We start from the raw sequence: 22165 nt of genomic DNA, 5'->3' as shown, positions 1-22165 counted from the left end.
GCCATAAAAATGAGTCACTCAGAGCACTTGCTATAGGAGCATAACTGCCTGACTATCCCAGCTGTCACCCCTCTGGTTCTGCCATCACATTTGTTCCAAGTTCACATTTCTTCCAGGTTCCCAGCCAATGACTAAGATGGAATATACTAATGCAGACCCATTCCTATGGGACCATGAACATTTATAATAGGTGACTTTGGCTCAAAGAGCCTCCATTGGCCTGTCTGAAACTTTCTTAGAAGCTTACTGATGTCAAGGATTCTTCCTACCCAATCCTCCTTCCTTCCTCTTCTCCTTTCACACATATCTGATTAGTACAGACAGTCCTGATTCATGATGGTTCAACTTAACGAATTTCTGACCTCATGATGAGGCAAAAGCAATACACATGCTGAAGAAAGTATACATCAAATTCTGAATTTTGATCTTGTCCTGGACTATCAATATGTGGGATGGTACTCCTAGGATGCTCTGGCAGCAGCTCCTAGCCAGCATGATCACCAGAGTAAACAACTGATACTCTACTGTAATCACCATGTAGATTATTCATGGTAATGATTTCGCCCAACTGTAGGCTAATGTAAGTATTCTGAAAACTTTTAAGGTAGGCTAGGCTAAGCTATCAATTTCAGTAGGTTAGGTTTCTTAAATGCATTTTCAATTTAAGATATTTCCAACTTACAATGGTTTCATTGGGACATAACCCCACTGTAAGCCGAGGGGCATCTGTCTTGAGGTCTGAAGCCTCTCCTAGCCTACTTTTGCTCCCTCCCTATAGTTCATAGGTTTTACCCCAATAGATCCCCATACACCTAATCACATCAGTGCATATTCTTCTTGGAGGACCCAAACTAACATACCAGCATACAAAAAGTCCACAATGAATGTGAGCTATTATCATGATTATCACTAACATCATTTTTTTTGGTCACTATTTGGTTCTGAAGCCCAAAGGAATTTAATCCTACTTTCCCAAACTGCTTTCCTTGAATCCTTTTTAAAGTAGCAGAGTTCAAAGACCACACCATGTTTTTGTAACAGATTCAGACAAGTTTTGTAATACCTAGCAAAATAGTCTTCAATTACAAATGAAAACATGTATATTCAGTTTTCCATACAGCACATAACTATGGCACCTTCTATATTCAAGTCTATCTGAAATGTTTTTTCTCTACTTCAACTTTGAATGTGGAATTTCCCAGGCCTTTATTATTTGATTGATTTTCTACTTTCATCATCTTTCATGAGGCAAGCAGTCTGCCAATAACTGGATCTTGTGACAAGGTATGGTTCCTTTGCATTTGCTTTGAAGAAGTGACTCACCTACTGTCCCAATGGCTTACTTAATTAATGTCTCACTAATTAAATTTATACACTTACTTGCATAGGTTGAGTGGCTCTCAACAACCGTATTGTACCTATTGACTGTACCTTATAAGCGGCTCATTGTTCTAAGGTAACTACTGGGCTAGGTACCAGCAGATGCAGCAGGAATGGAATTTAAGCAGTCCACTCATTTGAACTTTGTGGTACTCTTCCTAGGTTTCATTTTCAGTAGGTTAAATTCCAGTGGTTTGACCCTTTGTGATCAGTGGAATCATCACAGACTAATCAAAACGTTTCATATGCTGCTGTTACTCTTGCCCACATAACCTCCATGGGAGTGTGTGGAGAATCAGGACGGACCACCAGATAAAATACAGGAATTGGTTTAGATAAACAAGAAATACTTTCTTTGTTTAACTAGCTCCCATGTAACACTATAAAAATGATTCATTAACTTGGTGCCTTATATTTTTTATTTGCTAAGTCTGGCAACATGAGAGAGAAAAATCAAGCTTCACAGTAAATGTAAAGGGGGCTTCCAATCAAAACGGTGGCGTGAGATAAGGGTTCAGCTGAAACCTGACAGATTTAGACTTCCATTAAATAAAAATGAATTGCTTATAAGAGTAGATATGAAGTCAAATATCTAATGCAAGTGACTCTGCTTTTAGTATACATGCATAAGGGGAAACGTTTGGGGATACTAAAAGAGTTGCCATCGCAGATGAGCCTCATTTCTTGACAGTGTTATGAATTAGGCCTTTTCACTTTGCTCACCACTGAACATTAAGAATCTAACACATTGTAGGGAACCAGGACATATCTACTCCATCAAGAAATGAATGGATTTGGTATGAGCATTAATTTCTCTGTAGAGCATATCACTGTGTATCAAGGATTTGCCAAGTCCTTTCCTTGGCCTACAAGGTCCAGCAGACTTTGGTTTCCTGCTCCCCCATCTTCAATTGCCCTCTCCTTAATTTATGCCCCTTAACCCACACTGACCCCCTTACTGTTCCTCTAACATTTCTCAAGGCCTCTCCATTTACTGTTCCCTCCTCCTAGCATAAAAGTCCCTAATAGCTGCAGTTCTCTTCTTCATCTTCTCAGGTCTTAGCTCAAATGTCAACATACTGGAAAGGCCTTCCCTGATCACTCTATGTAAAATAGCATCCATATCCTTCTGTTTATCCCCTTATCTTGATTTATTTAATACCATTTGGCATCTGACACATATATTAGTTCATTATCTGCTCCCATCAGAAGTGCCATAAGAAGAGAGATTTTGTTTGTTTTGTTCAGTGCAGTGCCTGGTTCTTAAATACACTAAATATTTGTTGAATGAGTGAATAAATGAAGCAAGCTTTTTTCCCCTTTGAGGTCCTCAAGAAGAGGATGTCTGATCCATCTTTGTATTCCTTCAATGCATCTATTACGTAGTCCAAATGTACCCAGCAGGTTCTTAATAACTAACTATTGAATTACTTGTGAGAAAACTGAGGTACAAATCTTTAAGTGACTTGGACAGCTTATTTTCCCTTAACAAATGCTCAGTGTCAGGCTTGTAACGGCCACTGCCCTTTGCTAATGTAACCTGCTCAGAAGCTGTGATTTGCCTTCTCCTCGTTCATCTCTCGAGTTTACAAAGGCTGCTTGCTGAGAAGCTCTCTGGTTGCAAAATATATACAGAGACCTAACAAAACACTAACTTTCCTCCATGGAGAGACTGTTGGAAGCCTATTTCTATTTTGCTGGGCCTCTCCACAACATCCTTTACACTTCTCTCTTTGGATATTCACCATATGATGCCTGCGGATAAGGCATATGAGACTCCTTGTTCCCTTTGGGTTAAAATCAACCAGTAAAGAAATGAACAACTGATATGGGGCAGAGTAATCTGCATTAAATACTACCCCTCCCCCACCTCTATTTTGAGATATCTCAATGGATTTTTTGAAAAACAAGCTAATGCCAATGGAACAGAGTTGCCTGAAGCTGAGTAAAACCCAAATAAGAGAAGAGAAAAAAAAAGAAGAAGAAAAAAAATGAGGAAGCTGTAGGAAGAAAAGATGCCAAAAACCTTGTGGCCACATGAATTTTTTCTAGCAGACAACTAATCAATCTGGATTAGTGACTCCAAATCCCCAAATAAATTATTTATATTATATCCAGTTTTCTAATATTATCTGCAAATGGGTAATTCCCTCCAAAAAATAATATGCAGACTTTAAAATGACAAATTGACACTCAAGTGTCAAATCAGACCCTATTATTTGTGGCAAGGAAAGCTCATACACTATTCTTGACCCAAACTAGCCTGCCTAATAGCTCATCATACTGATTTTTTATTTATTTATTTTATTTTTAATTTAAATTCTTTGTTTAAAGTATTACATAAGTCTCCTTTTTTCTCCCATTGACCTCTCCCCGACCGCCCCCACCCTCCAGAACATGCCCTCACCCGCCCCCATGCTCCCCGCATCTGTGTCCATTGGTTATGCTCATATGCATGCATACAAGTCCTTTGCTTGATCTCTTACCCCCTCGCTCCCTGCCTTCCCTCATAGGTTGGACAGTCTGTTCAATGCTTCTATGACTCTGGTTCTATTTTTGTTCATCAGTTTATGTTGTTCATTATATTCCACAAATGAGTGAAATCATGTGATATTTATCTTTCTCTAACTGGCTTATTTCGCTTAGCATAATGGTCTCCAGTTCCATCCATGCTGTTGCAAATCAAAACAACAATGAGGTACCATCTCACACCTGTCAGAATGGCTATCATCAACAAATCAACAAACGACAAGTGCTGGAGATTCGGAGAAAAAAGAACCCTATTGCACTGCTGGTGGGAATGCAGACTGGTGCAGTTACTGTGGAAAACAGTATGGTGTTTCCTCAAAAAATTAAAAATGGAACTGCCATTTGACCCAGTAATCCCACTTCTAGGACTATATCCCAAGAAAACAGAAACACCAATCAGAAAGGATATATTCACCCCCATGTTCATAGCAGCACAATTGACAATAGCTAAGATTTGGAAACAGCCTAAGTGCCTGTCAGCAGATGAGTGGATTAAAAAACTGTGGTACATCTACACAATGGAATACTATGCTGCGGTAAAAATAAGGAATTCTTACCATGCTGGTTTTTAATTGAAGGAGAGGGTTGTGAAAGTGACCATGGGAGTCCTTCTAAGGATGTCTCTGTCAAATGGTCCCATCAGAGTTGGTGCAGGCTTAGATCGTAGAGCAAGCAGAGTCATAGCAGGTGGAGATGCAGCCCCACACCAGGTGCACCTCCTACCGTACTGTGATTTGATGACGGCTCCTCATCTGATCTCTTTTCTGAGCCCAATTCAAATACTACATGAATTGTATTGTTTTGTATTTTTAGAATAGAGATCTATAGATAAATCTGCACAATCCCAAATAAATTATAAGTAAACACATAAAAATGCTTTTCTATTTGCAATGTTACATCCAAGGAACACTCAAATGGCTATCACTCCTGGGACAAGAGTCACGGGTACAAATAAATTTTAGGACCAGAAAGAAACCCCTTTTTTCTTCTTTCCTCTATAACTATTTGTGTGTGAGGGGTTAGAGGTGTGTGGATGTGTGTGTGGGGGGAAGGGAAGGCGGGATGCAAGGGAGGATGTCTGAAATAGACCACCCAGCCAGTCCATTTCAGAATTTGGAAATCAGGGGAACAGAATCTAAAGCATTCCCAACTTTGGCTACTAGCCAACCACTTAAAGTCTATTCAGCTAGTTATCCTCTGTAAGTAGATAATAAAATATCCATAATGTGTGAGGTAAAACTACTTCTTTAAAATGACTATGAACTGCCTCCCTATTTTTCAGTTGAAAAGGCTCCTTACCTACACTGGGTCCTCTGCAAGCTCGGCACACTCTGCGCTGTGGGTTGCAAGTGAGGGAAGCCCCCAGCCTCACCTGGTACCTCATCTTTCACAAGCAAGATCTAAGAATTTCCTTTGTTTGGAGGCATTCCTAAAGAGCCTCTCCAAACAACAACGGATCACATCTGCAAACAATATTTAAGAAAGCACAATTCACCTGGTCTCAGACTGACATTTTAGATAAAACCAAACTCTAGTTCCCTAGTTTCTTAAGGAGGAGAGCCATCACATTGCTAAAAATTCATCAGTCAGAATACAGATCTGGAAACCAGAAAGCATTCAGATTTTAATGTCTCCTTGAGTTGGGACCTTTATATTTTACGATATTGATCCTTACTGTTATAGCTGCTATTTTGGTGGTCACGCTACTGTGTCTGTCCCTGCAGGGATTTTTGAAAGAACACTGCAGAGAATAACTGTTGCTAGGTAATTGTAAAAGAAAGTCATGCAAATCATGAAATATTGATAAATTGTATTTACAAGTCAATGGTGCTAGAATGCTCCTGCTTTCTCAATAAGATGCAACTCTAAGGCTGCTTGCCTGCAAAATTCCTAAAAATTACCAATTAAAAGGACACATTAATCAAAACAATTCCTATAACAAGCAGTCCACCAAGTAGTAAGAGATAATTCTTAGAGTTTGGAATTATGAATTTTACTTTGCCTTTTCACTATATATTAATATTGCAATACAATATTACAATACACTATATATTTGAGGAGGTAGTGAAAAAAAGTTAAAGTGAAAGAAGGCCTGCAATTTTTAAAGAGAATATTTTCAGATAAAAGAATGTTTATCCAAAAGAGAAACAGAAATTTATAGTTCTTTTATCTCACCCCCAAATTACAAAGTGAATTCTACATATAAATTTTAAATCAGGAAGTCAGTAACCTGGAAGTTATTTCATAAATATTTACTCAAAATACTCACAGAAATGAGTCAAATGATAACTAAGGAGATACTAACAACTGTGGTTAAAGAAAAGTACAGTCCTTGTTCAACTAGCAACATTTAGCTATGATACCTATTTTAATAATGTAAGATAGGAATGACACAAGTGAAGATGGTGAACATGAAATCTAGATTCAACTAATACGCCAGGGTGATTTTCAAATTGGCAGGTAGAGCTGGAAATTTTCAAAATCTGGGGCAAGCATCATGATTAATGGCCTTCCACTGATTGCAAAGGGTTTATGCCACTAACATATGTGCAACTACTGATTAAATGAGGAAACCTAAAAAAATAACCTAAATACCAAATCTGATTTCCTGTTATAAATATTGTATTTTAAAAACCACTTAGATTGGGTTATTAGTAGTAGGCTGTCCAGGTGATGAGAGTTAGTAAATAGAAAAAAACACACACACGTGAACCCAGCTTTTCTTTCTCTGGCAAGGTTTTCTCTATATTTTTTATTTATTTGTTTATTTTTGGTTAAGGCTGCTTTCACAGTGAGTCCCAGTGGGAAACATGCTTTCAGAGTGTCAATGTTGGAATATGTTATTCCCTCGGACATTGACTCAGTGTAGCCCTGCAGAAGCGTGCCTTGAATTAAGTAGGGGCTATCACATGAGCTGTTCCTTCATTAATGACTGACCTGATGCACCACAGATTGCAAGCTTTGAAGGACTGTTCACAGGCCCTGTAAATATCCAGCACAGACTTCAAATGTTCTGTTCCATAAATACTTTTAACAGTAACGAAAGCACATCATGGGAATTCTCCAAGGTGGTTTGAGTAGGTGTTGCAAGTCGAAGTCTAACAAGACTTAAACCTTCAGGAGTTCTTGAAAAGCCAGAAAGGGGGTTTCGGCAATAAGCAAAAGGATTAAATAAATGATACCATTCAGAGCTGAGAACTTTGTCAGGATTACATTCCCTATGGTAATGTAGCATAAGCTAACATGATGGTATTTCATATACAAGCAACCTTTGAATAACTTGGAGGTTAGGGATGCCAAATCCATGTGCAGTCAAAATTCCTCATATAACTTTTAATTCCCCAAAAACTTAGATGCCCCTCAGTATCAGAGGGGGATTGGTTTCAGGATCGCTGTGGATACCAAAATCCACAGATGCTCACATCCCCAATATAAAATGGCATAGAGCATTGCCTACAGGTGACCCTCCACACCTGCACACTCTCAACCACTGATCAAAAACAATACAGGTACTTATTGGTGGGAAAATCCACACATAAGTGTGCTCACGCAGTTCCAACCTATATTGCTCAAGGTCAACTGCATTTGATCACACCTGCTCATTGGGGTGGGGTGGAAGCTGAGGCACAACTTGATCTACCATGTCCATTATTACCTAGTCCCTAACCTTGGCTCCCTTGCACCGTTAAGTCATTTCTGTCTATGTCCATGTGTCTGCATACAGCTTTCCCCCCACACCCAAATTAGACTTTCATCTTCTCCAGGGTTTTATTGGTATTTTTTTTCCCTTTAAAACCTCTTATAAATCAACAGTGAGCACAGACTCAAAAAATATTGGGGGATAATGACAACATATTCCTCTATTAACTTTATTCATTAAGTAAATAAATATCAGGTACCTACTAAATTCAAGGCACAGAGCGATATGTTATGCAAGATGTTTTGAAAAGGAATGTATCATAAATCCTACCCTTAATCAGCTTGTAGTTTTTAATGAGCCACATTCTATTTGCTTTAAGCTGAGCAAAACCTTGGCTAAAATTGAAGACATCCAGGAGGAATCCCTTTTTTTCAGAACCACCTTTTCTTGAGTGCTAATTCTGAAGTTTCTAGCAACTCTGAATTGCCTTGGTAGTTCTCAGCTCCTGGGAGGTGAAGACTGATCAGAATGTGAGGACTAGAACTGAACAGTGAAATAGATATGGCACTGTGAGGATTATGGACAGACTTAAGGAGATTTATGGCTGACATTTCAGAACAGAATAGGTATCTACTAGTAAAGAAGTTGTCTCTAAGTCTTGGTTTATTTCTCACACTATCCTCAATCTCAGGCTCCTAGCTTTTGACCTCTCGAGTATGTGTATTCCTTACACATACGACAAGCTTTAAGTGGATAGTAGCAATGGTTACCTTTGAGTCTTTACTATGAACCAGGCATTATGCTGTTTCATATGCATATTCTCATTTTAATACTCATGAAGTAGGCTCTTTTAGTATTCCTGTTTTACTGATATGATAAGAAAACTAAGATTGGGGTCATAGCTTATTCAAAGTCATCAGGCATTATTTCCTTTGAACTCAGGTCTGGTGACTCGGTAGGTAGAGTTTCAATTATTAGACTGATTTGGAATTTCGGAGATTTGGATATTTTATCTTTGGGCTTCAGATAATTCCTTAAAATTCCCATCTAATACTCTAATTGGACAAAGATTTGTTTTCTTTTACAGTTGAGTCTTAAGGGAGTACAAAAAAAGAAAGCAAAAATTCCAGAGAGAGAAAAAAAAAAAAAAAAAAAGAAAAAGCCAGACTAGTTGGCCAGGGAAGAAACAGCTGCATCCACTTTAGGTAAAGTTACATAGCCTAGTTTATGGTTTTGGATGAAACAGCATGTTACCATTTGTCTATTCATTCTCCGTGGTTTACTAGGAAAATACCATTCGTTTCCCATTACCTTTCTCCTCAAGAGCTAGGATAAAAGAAGATTATTTCCCCTTGCTTCTATACATAAAGAAGGAGTAATGAGTTCCCACTTTATTTGAAGACCAGAGTCTGTCACTTCTTCACCCACCAGGATTCCAAAAATTCTTAGAGTTTTGTTGACACATTTATGACAGTTCCCTCTTTAAAAACAAAAATGAAATAAACAAACAAACAAAAACCTTTCACAAGCTCATGTTCTATAACCTGAGGTTATGGAAAATGAAAGAACACTCGATCAAAGCAGTCCCAGGAAGTTATCTAATGCATATAAATACCTACTCCTGAAATCTTTAATTATTTTCCTTTGGGGATTATGTCTTTAGGGAAGAGATAAAATCATTTTCCTCCAATAACTTCATCTGAGATTGACAAAAGACAGATAAAGGAAACTGAATAGGCTGATGTTTCCCTGGTCTCAGCTTCAGTTAGAGTTGTCCCAAAGGAACTTCTACTTCTTTTTCTTGAAATAAATAGAAATTGGAAACATGGGAATTTATAACTTTCTCTCCAAGATATTAATACTTTCTTTCTTTGAACGCATACAATCCCCCAAAATGGTACTGTGAATCCTTGAGATAGCACTAAGTAATTTGGGGTTAAAAGTGAACTTTGCTAGTATCGCTGTGCCTTTGGCCGAAAAATCCAGGCTCAGTCCTGGTTGCTTTTTGGAATGGGAAGCGCACAATATCGGTATTGCAGGCAGATCCAGAAAAGCATGCCAGGCCTCTCATGCTCTCAATTTATATTTGCATGTGAACAGCTTGTCGGCCATTTTATGAAGACAGATGAATCGCAGGCCTGCAGGAGGGGCCATCCAACCTAACTACCTGAACCACATACCCCTACAGCCCGTAACATTTTAAAAATGAAAAAAAAAATTATTTCTGAACACAACTTCAAGCAGATTATAAACATAATATATGAAAAAAACATATTTAAGACATCACCGGTAAGTCAAGTAGGATATAAGGAATGAAACTAATCTATAAATCACTCTTATAAATATTAACAAAAAATAAGATGCAGTTGTTTTTGCCTCTATAAATAAGCCTTCAGCAGTCTCTCTCTCTTACCCTCTCTCTCTAATGCCTGCTTTGAAAAGACAACTTTGACAGAAAATACCACCAACATACCAGGAAGAGAAGAGGAATCACTAGACAGTCCATATTTAATATTAGAGCCCAGCAATGTTACAAAGAATTTCCCAGGCTTGGGAAATTAAACAAACCCTGAAAAATTAGCAATAGGATATCTAATGTGGTAAGCTCAATCCTCCATCCTACAATAATTCAGTTTACCTATATATTCCAACAGATCAGATGGAAATCCAAATTGGAAACACATATAGAACAACAAAAGGAAGAGAGACTCAAGGAATGAGCTCATTCTGCAAAGATGAAAAAAAAATTGTTGGATTATACTGACTAGAAAATAATATGAGTTATACTAAACAACAGCCAACAAATTTTAAAGCATAAACTATATGAATATGTACATATGATCCTACTTAATTCTTCAACAGGTAGGTAATGTTATTACCACACTGTTTTAAAGAAGAAGAAATCTGTACCCTGAGAGTTAAATAACCTATTCAGTATTACAAAGGTAAGGGACAGAAGAGGCAGAACTTTAATGTAGGTCTGACACCTCAGCCTGAGTTTTTAACCACAACACTATATTCCCTTCACAAACCCCTTAAGGACAAGTACTCCCATTAGACGCAGCCGTGGGCAAACTACGGCCCGCGGGCCGGATCCGGCCCGTTCGTTCGGCTGTTCTATCTGGCCCGCGGAGCCGAAAGAGCGGAGGGTTCTCTTGCTCTCCCCTCCGCTCCTTTACTTTGAATTTATATTAGTTCACACAAACACTCCATCCATGCTTTTGCTCCGGCCCTCCAGTCCAGTTTAAGAACCCATTGTGGCCCTTGAGTCAAAAAGTTTGCCCACCCCTGCATTAGAGCCTTCAGTTCAATGACCAAGGCGAGCATTTTGGAACTCTATGAGATGATATCTGTGAAAGTACATAGTATTATGTTTATCATATGATAAGTACTTCTGGTTCATTTATTGGTTTTTATTGAAATTGATGATTTTACTCAATTGAAAATTCGAACCTATGATAATCTTTTCTGTACTTGGAGTACATACCTCAAACTCTGTATTTTAATGGACACTATTGTTTTTGTATACAAAGGATTTATTCAAATTTCTGTACCAGAGAGTTTACATAGTTATGCAATTGAGGAATTTAATACTGTCATGTACCCTTATTGTTTTATTTTAGACAATTTAAAGCGAAAACCCTTCAAAGACAGAGATCATTTTCTTAAAGCCATGAGCAAAGTGTTGAACTCTTAAAAGGCCTCAAAAATACTTGTCAATGATCTTAAATTACTACTGAAGAAGATCGCAGGTCATATGCCACTTTTAAAGGAAGGAAAATGAAATGAAACAGTCATGATTCCTCACTTATGCTGTAAAAGATTCTAATTTGGTAATTCAACTCCACCTCTCTAGTCATCAACTTCCTTGGGAACTAAGGTTCCAGGTGAACCCAATAGTGTGTGGGGATGGAGGTGGTGGGGGGCTGCGAGAGTGGTCCAGAATACTCCTTGAGTCCTCCCATTGTTCCTACTGTGGGCCACCCATAGGGCAGACTCTGAAATCCTTGTACTTGCTGGCTACTGTAGACTCTTCAAAGCTAAACTTACCATTTTCTGGCTGGTCCTTAATGTCAGCATCACTTGGCTGGCTGGGACTTTCAGATTGACTTGAATCTGAAAAACATAAAAATACAGCCAACAATTATAGGGTCTGTGAGGGAAAATTGATCAGAGGTGCCAGACTTTCTCAAAAGGTTCAGCATATAAACCAGGAGTGAGAATGTTACAGAAATAACATGATGAACAAAAAAAAAAAAGAAGAAGAAGAAGAAAAGAAAGGGGAATGGGGAGCAGCAACAGCAGCCTGTGCCCTTAGAGAGGACCTCAGTTTTGTGGACACCTCCAGTGCATTTGGCTTGTGCCAGATCATAACTTGAAACTCTTCAGAAAGACCATTCTCTTACAGACAGATCATTTTCAAACTGTTCTTCTCCATTATTTATACACTACTAGAGTCTGATAAAGACTTCATCCTTCATTACACACATCTGAAGCTTGGTTCAGAACATAATAAAGTGTCAAAACATGTTTTGAAGCTGGTATATAAAAGCAGCCCAAATAACAGTAACAAGTTCTGTTGATATTTAGCTCTGTATTACAGCAACAGACTATGCAGACTAACACCATTAAATACCAGCGTCCTAATATTGAATCTAGCACATTTCCTTGAACTAACAGGATAAATCAGCGGTGTCTTTCTGAAAGGTACGTTTCCCACACTTTAGGAGTATTATTTTTCTCTTGTACTGATGCATTTGGGCAATCCTAACAGGGCTTGTTAGCAAAGACAGGTTCTTGCACACCTTTATCAAATTCCATTTATTTTAAAAAAAAAACACACACACACACAATCATTTCAAACTAAAAAAAATTAATTCAAGTCATTTAACTTATAAATGGGATCATGTAAAATAAAATGATTTTAAAATGAGATTAAAATTAAGTTAGATCAAAAGAATTTCACACAATTGAAAGAACTAGCTAGGTGGAAAAAAATTAGGCAAAATATGTCACAGGGAAAATTTTTTTATATAAAAAATTTTCTGCGATTTAAAATGGTATAAAACATTATCTAAAAATAAAAGTATTTTTCTAGAAAAACGTATATTATCTGTGAAAAGCCTGAATCCAAACTTTACCTTGACTTTATAGGATTAAACTTAAGTGTCTGAAATTTGACCACATTTCAGCAAGAAGTTCAATGCAAGATCAAAAGATCATGACCCATAACTGAATAAAATGGAAATATTGCCTCTATTTCAATAGATTTAGGGCAGTACCATTCTCTTTCTTGGAGATAGTGTAAAAAGAAGTATCAGGACTAGTGATCCTGGGTTGAGAACAGCTAATTTATAACTTAGAAAGTCTTCCTGCTTTTAAGCAAATGACGATTTTAATTATAGGGACATACTATAAAGAAAATGTCTATTTAAAAATTTTCAGATGATCTTAACCTGGTGACCATAGCAAAAATTCTACGTTGATTCAATGGTTCAATTAACAAAAGTTGTGGAATGTGAATTTTTATTTAAGTCTGGCAAAGTGATAGCTTTTATCATCTTATAACCATCGCCTTAGTGAAGAAAAAAACAAAAAAGTATTATAGGTCAGGAAACTTTAGAGAAATCCTTTAGAATGAACCATGAAATGAAATACAAAGCCTGCACTAAAAATTGAACATGCAAATTAATGGTGAACCATATTTAAATTTTAACTTTATAAATGAATATTATTTTTATAGCAAACAATTTAAAAATAAATTCTAAGAAAAGATCCTGTAATTTTGCCATTAAAAATTATAAATGAGATATTCTGAGAAGACAGTTAACATGTTTTAGAAGGAAGAAATACCTTTATTATTTTTGTCCTAGAAAATTTTAAGCCATTAATATCCAAAATAAAAATTAAAGAAAATATATAATTTTGTTTTAGGAAAAGTTAAAATCCTTCCTAATCATATCCCAAAATAGAAACTTAAAATCTTGCCAAATAGGACATTTCCTTTGGAGTAATATTAGCAAACCTAACTTTCTATATGATAGCTCAGACAGTCTTCTTCTAGTTGTAATATCTTCACAATTAATCAGTTCTTCATGAACAAATGAAAAAAAAAATTGTCTAGCTCAATTAATTTCAACATACAATAGCCAATTAATTTCCTGATATATATCCATTAATATTAAGGCAAAAAGGTAATGAGAGACCCAATTTTTAAAAAATAATCTCAAGTGGACTTTTCTTTTTTTAACTTTGCCTTTACATTTGATTTGCCACTGTTTCTTTAGAGAAATACAACATGATTACAGAAAACATGAACAGCAACAAAAGGTAAGTTCAAAGAAAGTTTAAAATTCCAAGCGACAGAAAAAGAAGCAAACAAATAGAAAAGGACTGAGCGGCAGGAGACTGCTGAGAGTTGGTCTGAAAGGGGCGGCAGTGCTCCTGTGAAAGCTCAGATACAAACACTGGCGAAGGCACTTTGCCAAACTGGGAACGGAATTTAATTTCTCCAGTTTTATTCAAAAGCTGGAGATGCTGTTATCCATAGAGGACTGCATAGTAAAATACGCCATCCTGGAAAAGGGAGAGGCAAAGTCAAAGATCTATAAGAAAATGTAAATGATTTTAAAACTTCAATAATTATTTCCTACTATGGACCGTTTAAAACCATTCCTCTCTGAACCGAGGAACAAAATTACCGAGTCCCGGTGCTATTCTGGCGCTATTCTATGCTGAGCACACATGGACACTTTCTCTGCTGTTGCAAAAGGTCACCAATGCTGTTATGGAGCCAACCAGATGACCAGAATTACAAATTAATTCCGACCCATACATAATTGATACAAATGAAAGATCTCTTTCTTGAGCATTTGCATTAAAACACTATCATGAAGGTTAACAATTAATTTACTCTTCTCTTTTTTACACTTAGTAGTGGCCTATCAGCAGCCAAGGTAACGTTATGTCTTACTTTTTTAGACAATTATTCTGTGATTAGTTGATTCCTTCCACCTGAAATAATTAGAGGCCCACCCAAAAACAAATCTAACTGCATAGAATTGGATTCCATATCTTAGACGTTACATCTGGCAATGACTTTCTCTGTCACCTGGTTGAAAACTAGATGATTTGTATATTACAATGAAGAGAATATTATTTAAAGTATGTTTAAATGATGGAGTTGGAAATGCTATTGTGAGGAAGTACATTAGGGTTATCAATTTTTTTCCCATCTAGGGATTTGCTTTTTGTTAAAGAAACCTTAGACTTCAACGTAACCTTGAAAAGCAATATTTCTTTTGGTTTTTAAAAAATTTATGAGCAGAAATTTAAACCTAAAATAGACTGGGTTTGCATATAGGAGGCTGTGTTGGGACCTCTTAATTGAACTGGTGGCCATCTATCTATGCATTTTATGGCGCCTACAGCTATATTGCTGAAGTACTCAGACAAAGATATTTCACTATCAACATAATCACTGGGGAAAGGAATAAAATAAATCCTAATGCCTACATATTAGTCTCTGCTTCCATAAGCTTGTGCGATGCAAGAACAGAAACCTTGCACTGCATTTGCTACTTAAGCACACATGCAGTTTCCCCAACTCCAATTCTACTCCCCTCAGCATGAAATCTCAGAAAATACCCCTTTTGGGAAAGTGAAGAATGACAAAAACATAAGATGCTAAAACTGATCAGACAAAAAATATAGGCTCCATTTCCATGTGTTTTATGTTCTTTAGGAATGAAGCAAAAAGGGAATGTTGCTAAATCTTGACCTAGAATTAAACTTCCTCCTCTCCAGTCCTTAAATGTGTATGTATCTCTTATGGTGTGACATATGTTAAGGTGTATTTAGGTCCTAAGGTGATTTTAAATGATCTCCTATGAGGATTTGAGCTCTGTAAGAAAACGCTTGTGTTATCCTTAGTACCTTCTAAGGGTACCTGGCCCAGCCAAGGATTCAATGACTGCTGAACTAAGGAGATGAATTTTCACTTGTTGTTCAGCTTTCTAACCATGGCCAGTGACTGAACCATGGCCAGTGACTGAACCATGGCCAGTGACTGAAAAATATACTAAGTTCACAACCTAAAACCTAAAAGAGGACTGGGACTTCTAAAATGATAAAGGAGGGAGAAAATGCCTTTATTTCTACTAGATGTCCCCCGTTTCGTAGGGTCTGGCAGGGGTGAGAGAGGCACATCCCTCTGGTTCGGGTGGGGTGTGGGGGACCTTGCACAGTGTTTAGATGATCACCTTCCATGATCCCCTGGTCGACACACCGTTAAGAGGCTCCTCAGAACAGCAGGAGCTCAGGATGGTGTGTGATACATTAGGAGGTCCCTGCTATGTATAGGCTTAAATGATGGATGACAGAGGAATGTTTCGTGCATTCAAAATATACAAAGAGAAACCTGCCATATTCTGACACCCAAAGAGCACCTCAGAATGCTACTGACTGTTGTGTGAATAGCTGATAAAGGAAGAACAGGCACATTGTGATGAAGAAGCCTTCCTACCCTAAAACAAACCAGGGTAATTCCTGTTCAGTCAACATGCTATCAGCACAAGTCTAGCAGGGGTCCTCAAACTTTTTAAACAGGGGCCCAGTTCACTGTCCCTCAGACCGTTGGAGGGCCGGACTATAGTTTTTTTAAAAAAAAAAACTATGAACAAATTCCTATGCGCACTGCAGGCCCGGGATGAGTCGGCTGCTAAGCAGGACAGGCAGCAGCACCCGGCGGGCAGGATAAATGTCCTCAGCGGGCCGTAGTTTAAGGACCCCTGCTAGACCATCAAAGTACAAATTCTGGTTCCACCAAAAAAATGACTTAGCCTAAGTTTCAACCTCCCAGAAGTATAATGATTTGGCTAAAGATGAAATTTGAAAATCCTTCGTTAGAATTTTGTGTCCAGTTTTAAATCTCCCAAATTAAAAGGCAGTATAAAGAAACCAGGAGGTACCCAGAAACAAAAATGAGTTAGTCAAATGGAAGAAATAACGTGAAAATGCCACGGAAAAGAGCTGGAGTTGTTTATAGTGTGAGAAAGAAAAGGCAAAGACAAGAATGAATACTTTCCTGCAAATAAATTAAGATTTAAGAGCATTCCTGGGGTAAAAGAAAATAAGAAGTAAGGGTGATTATACTCTGAATATAACAAACAGTTACTCTAAAATTGTAGCCTTTAGAGATGTTCAGCATTTAGGTAAGCTTTTGATTCTTGGATTTGGGGAGATGATCCCTCTTTAGAAGAGTCAGGTCAGAGAATAATGAGACTCATTTTTCCACATCCACAATGTTATGATGGAAAATAATTATATTTCTGATTGGTAGTGTAAGGTTTAGAATTACTCTATTTTGATCACCCAGTATCATAGCCTGTTTATTACAGTAAGGAAATCTAGATAATCAAATGGCTATGAAGGTCACATTTCACTCATTAGTCTCATAGCTACAGTTATCAAAGAAGTATTATAGTACTTCTTTAAAATATTTAGGAATATTGTCTATTTTTTCCATTATCACCATAACCTTAAAGACTGGGGTGTGATGAAATATTTTTTAAAAATCTTTATTTGAGAATGTAGAATGTCAGTGTTCAGGTGCACATATGTATAAATAATGTGTAGCTTATGTGTAAACACTGATGAATACAATGGCATCAGCTAAATACAACATTATCCATCATGGTCATAACAAAGAACTAACAGAAATATGTAATACCATCCTTAAATGTGGACCATGAAAATTATTCAATTATTATTAACATTCCCAGAGAATAGATAAAATAACCAAATTGAAATTTTATGTCAATTAATGTATACAACTGTGGCCCACTTAATGAAAAAACATACAATAACCTATGTTTTAAAACAGGTAAACTGTAAGGTGAGTCATACCATGAAAGTTTTCTTAGCTTTTAAATGTAAACACTCCACTGTTCTTTAAATTGGAAGTCTTATCTTTATTCTATTTAAGATACAACTTTCCCAGTTAGCTAGAATGGAGTGTTTGCAGGGATATGTGTGTGTGTGTGTGCATAACTGTAGCAATCAAAGTGTAGAGAGCAAGTCCTTCTTCACTGAAGGGAGATGGGGCGTTTGGGAAAGGAAAAGCTCTAGTTCCAAAAGGACCAGGCTCATCTGCACACACTGGGCCTGCTCTCGTCTAATCAGGATTCAGAGGGAGCAGGAAGCCTGTGTTCATGCAGCAGAGACTTGGAAGGGCTCCACCAGACCACCCCAGGGGCGGCCAGCTGCTCGGGAGGGAGATCCACCCCTAAGCCACTCCTGTGTATCATATTTTCAGGGCGTACTGAAGAGCATTATATAATGTAGGAAGCTACTGCTTTCCTTCTTAAAACTTTTAAAAAATCCTTTCTGAAGAAGAATTTGTGAAATATTAAATTTGCAGGAATGAGATTTTTTGGCATTATTGCTGACATTCAAGGCCCATCTGTTTAGTCAAGGCTGTGTATGATGATGAGATGGTTTAGGCTGAAGAATGATTCAACTGTCTTATCACCTACTCATAAATGTGTTATTTTTCTACTATGTGCGCAAGGAGGTTGCGGTATGATACACAGTTTAAACACATTGACAGAAATAATGGCGTAACTATTGTTGTGTTATGACAGTGAGGGGAAATCATTTCTAAGCTTTAAAAATACAAATTCAGTCACTCTCAAAGTAATGACAAAATGACTCAATCTTTAAACTTTCAGTCTTCCCATGAGGCTGATTTCAAATAATAATCAGCTTTTTCTCTGTAGTTATAAATGAATTCAATGGGAAGAATAGGTGATTACTAAATATATACAAGTATGAGATATTCTGACTACATTTGTAATTCCTCACATTTTCTATGACTAAAATAAAGTAGGGCTTAGGTAGTCATTTGAGTTTTGTTTTTCCCATAATAGAGGCTGTTTTGACTTGTGATAATGACCTGTTGATCAATTCAGAATTCAAGCTATTGAATCAACCTGGTCACCTTCCCACTCATGTATAAACAAAGACCTGCTTAAACAGCTAATACTATAGCCCGGCTGGCGTGGCTCAGTGGTTGAGGTTTGACCTAGGAACCAGGGGGTCACTGTTCAATTCCCGGGTCTGGGTTGTAGGCTCAATCCTCAGTGTGGGGTGTTCAGGAGGCAGCCAATCAATGATTCTTTCTCACCAATGATGTTTCTATCTCTCTATCCCTCTTCCTTCCTCTCTGAAATCAATAAAAATATACATATATTTTAAAAAAGCTGTTACTATTACATTATTGCATACATCAGAATTGTGGTAATTTCCCCTTTATGGTCAACTTTTTTCCCCCATAAATAAAATTAATTATAACAGTTAAGTTCTTTAAGTTCTTAAACAGAATATGTACTTAAAGAGTACTCATATAGTTGTCTATACAACAGAAAGTAGAAAATTTCCCTATCTACTTCCATGTTATAAAAACAAATGTCAAATGAAAATAATGCATAATTAAGTTTTAGTCTACATGCATTATTTTCATATATCTGGATATCTGTAAAGAAATGTACTAAAATAATAAAATACCCTCTGTTGAGGGTAACCATGCCATTTAAGTATTTAAGGTAGCACTCTAAATATTAATATTTTGCATTCATATGTCAGTATTAAAAGGAGTCTGAAATGGCAAAAAGATGGCATCCCAAAAAAGAAACCTCAGTTTTATAATTTAACTGCTCTGGATCTCAGTTTTTTCATCTGTTAAATGGGGACACTAATGACTATTTTGCCTAACTTAACAAGATTCTTGCAGGATCCAATATAATAATGCAAGAAAAACTGGTTTTGAAAGAGTAAGGTGCCAAAAAAAAATGTACATTTACCACTGCAACATAAATATTCCCATCTACACAAGTTTTTCTGTTTGTTTGTTTCTTTAAAAAAATCAGTACCAACCCACACATGATGTGATTCTGGTACAGACCATCAGCATTACAGACCTGGTTTTAAAGAAAGGGTTCTTAATTCCTGTATACTGGGAAAGAGATTATCTCTGATAATGGAAATGTAAATCTCAGTTTGCCATTGTTTATTCCAGACAGACATTTGTGTGTTAAGTCTGTTTATCAGGCAACACTTTGTCTAAGCCAGGAAGTAGTCAGTCTTTGTAACAAGATGTATGCAAATGAATTTCCCATGAGTCTCTGCATCAAATTGTAGCAGAAAAATAAATTTTCCCTGTTACTTTATCAGCAAGAAGTTACCTCAAAAGTAGAATAGAGATAGAGAACTATGAGCTACACTATGCTGATGAGTTTAAATGAGTCCTAAACATGTGCTCACAGTCTGTTGCCTTTATTCTAAGCAGTCTTGGTGCATTACATCTTTTTATCAGACCACACTCTGTCTGGGTATTCAGGCTTTGTAACCTGTGTGAAAATGAATGGTGACCACAATCCCATGAAATAACCTGTCTGAGGCAAAACTCCAAACCTCCTGTCACTTTAAGAATTCTTACCAATAAAAGCTTCCATGAAACCTTTGAGACTTAAAAAAAAAACACACAACATATCCAGCTCTAACTTTTGCCCACCTTCTGTCTTAAATAACTTGATTTCCTAATAGTATGAAAGACTCAGGACAGAATGGTGAATTTTTGTCATGCAAATTGGACTAAATAAAAAAATTTCTAACATGCCCTATCTGATGATCAAAAACAGGGAGTTTTTAAAAGAAAATACTTTCTATCAAAATATAAGATATGTATTTTTTAATTCTATTATTAGTTATCCTGTAATCCTCTCTCTCTCTTTTTTAATCTTAATATAACTAACTCTTTTTAAGTCTGTATGGGAAGAGTTGAACAATGTATTTCTTTTCTTTTTGTTTTTTTTCTTGTTGGTTTTCTACAGGGTTTGAAAATCTGACCAAAGGAACCGAATTGGTTTAGCTTGTCTTCCTAGACAAAATAAACACTTTAGGACTCTACTTGTTTGTATTCTCCTCAGTGGTGCTGTATGCATCAGCAGCTAAAAACAAAGAAACTTTTTAGCTGCTCAAACAAAATGAAGCTTCCCAAACAAGGAGGCAAGGGAGGGGACTCCAGTTGAGGGGAAGGTGGGGGTGAAGTGTGCAGAAAGTCTGACAGTCCATTCAATATAGGGATGATGGCTATAATGCACCCAGGGTCCCCTTGCTAATTAAATATGCATTGGCACAGTTTTGATCGATGCAAGCCATGGATCAGATGACACACCTGCAAAATCTTGAGCCCAGAGCTCCCAGGAAAAGGGAAAATACAGTCTTGTCTCCTTATCTTTGTTTTCAAAGGCTCTCAATTTCTGTGCTTAGATATCTAATTTAATTCTCTCACCCCTCAGTAAACTGGATTAGGGAAGTCAATACTGCCTTTGTGCATCGACAGGAAAACACAGCTTTCCTTTTATTCAATTTAGCTATGACCTTTAGACAAAGATAATGACAACTGTCTAAAAGTAAGGTTAAGGCCCAGAGAAGAAGACCCCCAGAGCTAAGGTTTGGATGGAATTTTGGATGACAAGGTGGTAGGGTTAACTGTGACATTTTCCTGCTTTAAAGGAAAAAGGGAAGGAAGGAAATTAAGAATTGATTGTGGGGACGAATGGGGAACAGGGAAAAAACATGGTAGAAGATACTTAAATCCACTGACTAAATGCCAAACTCTCAAAGACCAACTGGACCCTGTAATAGCCATACCCAGAAAATGAAAATAATTCTATGGAAGATTAGAAATGAGAATAGCATAGAAACAATTTGCTTAAAAAATGCAGACTCCTAAATGAGAAGGTTGGAGATTCTGTGGTTGGATAAATCAGGAAGTTTGGGGTTTCTTTCTTTCTTTTTTTCCTAAAGTATTTGAGAAAACAGGACTATCAGTGTACTCATGAGTTTCACCACTGTGAGAGATATAACTAGAGATTTTAGACAAGTCTGGGATTCTGCAGTGTTAGCAACATTCACACCACTACTCCTAATCAAAAGGGGAAATGATACTGGAATATTCTCTTGAAACAGCACTTCTTTCTTTTAATCTCCTTGTCTTTGGGCCTATTCATCAATTCATTGCAATTCATTAATGCATCCAGTATGTGCCATTCACTCGGTATACCTGGAAATACAAAATGAATAAAGGCAAGGTCTATGTCCTCCGTCAATCAGGATAATGATAATAAAAATCAAGATTCTGTGGCATGCCCTCTTGATTAAGTCCTATCTCCTGATTAAATTAATATACAGCAACATGGTACTGTGCATATCTGTAATAGCTTTTATTCCTTTACTATTAACAACAACCAGTACCACTAACTGTAGCCTGTAACAGAATTCACAGTAGCCTGGATGCTAACTGTTGCTGGGAATGGGTGGTATTAACTTTTCTAGCAAGATAGAGAGGATTTAGGCAGAGTTCTTTCAAGTGAAATAGAAAGCTATTGCCATATAATTAGCATTACTTGGAATGGTGTACAAAATATCAAAATAGTTTTTGAAAATCAGATTTTTTTCTCAGAAACAATTTCACAGGTAGTGAGAAATGTTATTCCTTATCAGGCCTGGTATCCTCCTTTTAAGAGAAATAACAGTTCTAACAAAGGTAGCTGT

General features: G+C 37.0%; 1 protein-coding gene across 12 annotated transcripts in view; it reads right to left on the bottom strand.

Annotated features, from left to right (window-relative positions):
- The window catches only part of NFIA (nuclear factor I A), a gene marked incomplete at its 3' end in the record, with an annotated part of 384408 nt that overhangs the window by 176642 nt on the left and 185601 nt on the right, over window positions 1-22165 (bottom strand). For all 12 annotated transcript variants that reach the window (XM_080656321.1, XM_080656311.1, XM_080656316.1 and 9 more), the window contains exon 3: window positions 11600-11665. In XM_080656321.1, coding sequence (XP_080512447.1) covers window positions 11600-11665 — 66 coding nt within the window. The remainder of the gene's footprint in view (window positions 1-11599; window positions 11666-22165) is intronic.

This window comes from Plecotus auritus (genome assembly GCF_963455305.1).
Source record: "Plecotus auritus genome assembly, chromosome: 2".
NCBI lineage: Eukaryota > Metazoa > Chordata > Mammalia > Chiroptera > Vespertilionidae > Plecotus > Plecotus auritus.
Note: the sequence above shows the minus strand (reverse complement) of the source record. Positions and strands in the feature narration are given on the sequence as shown.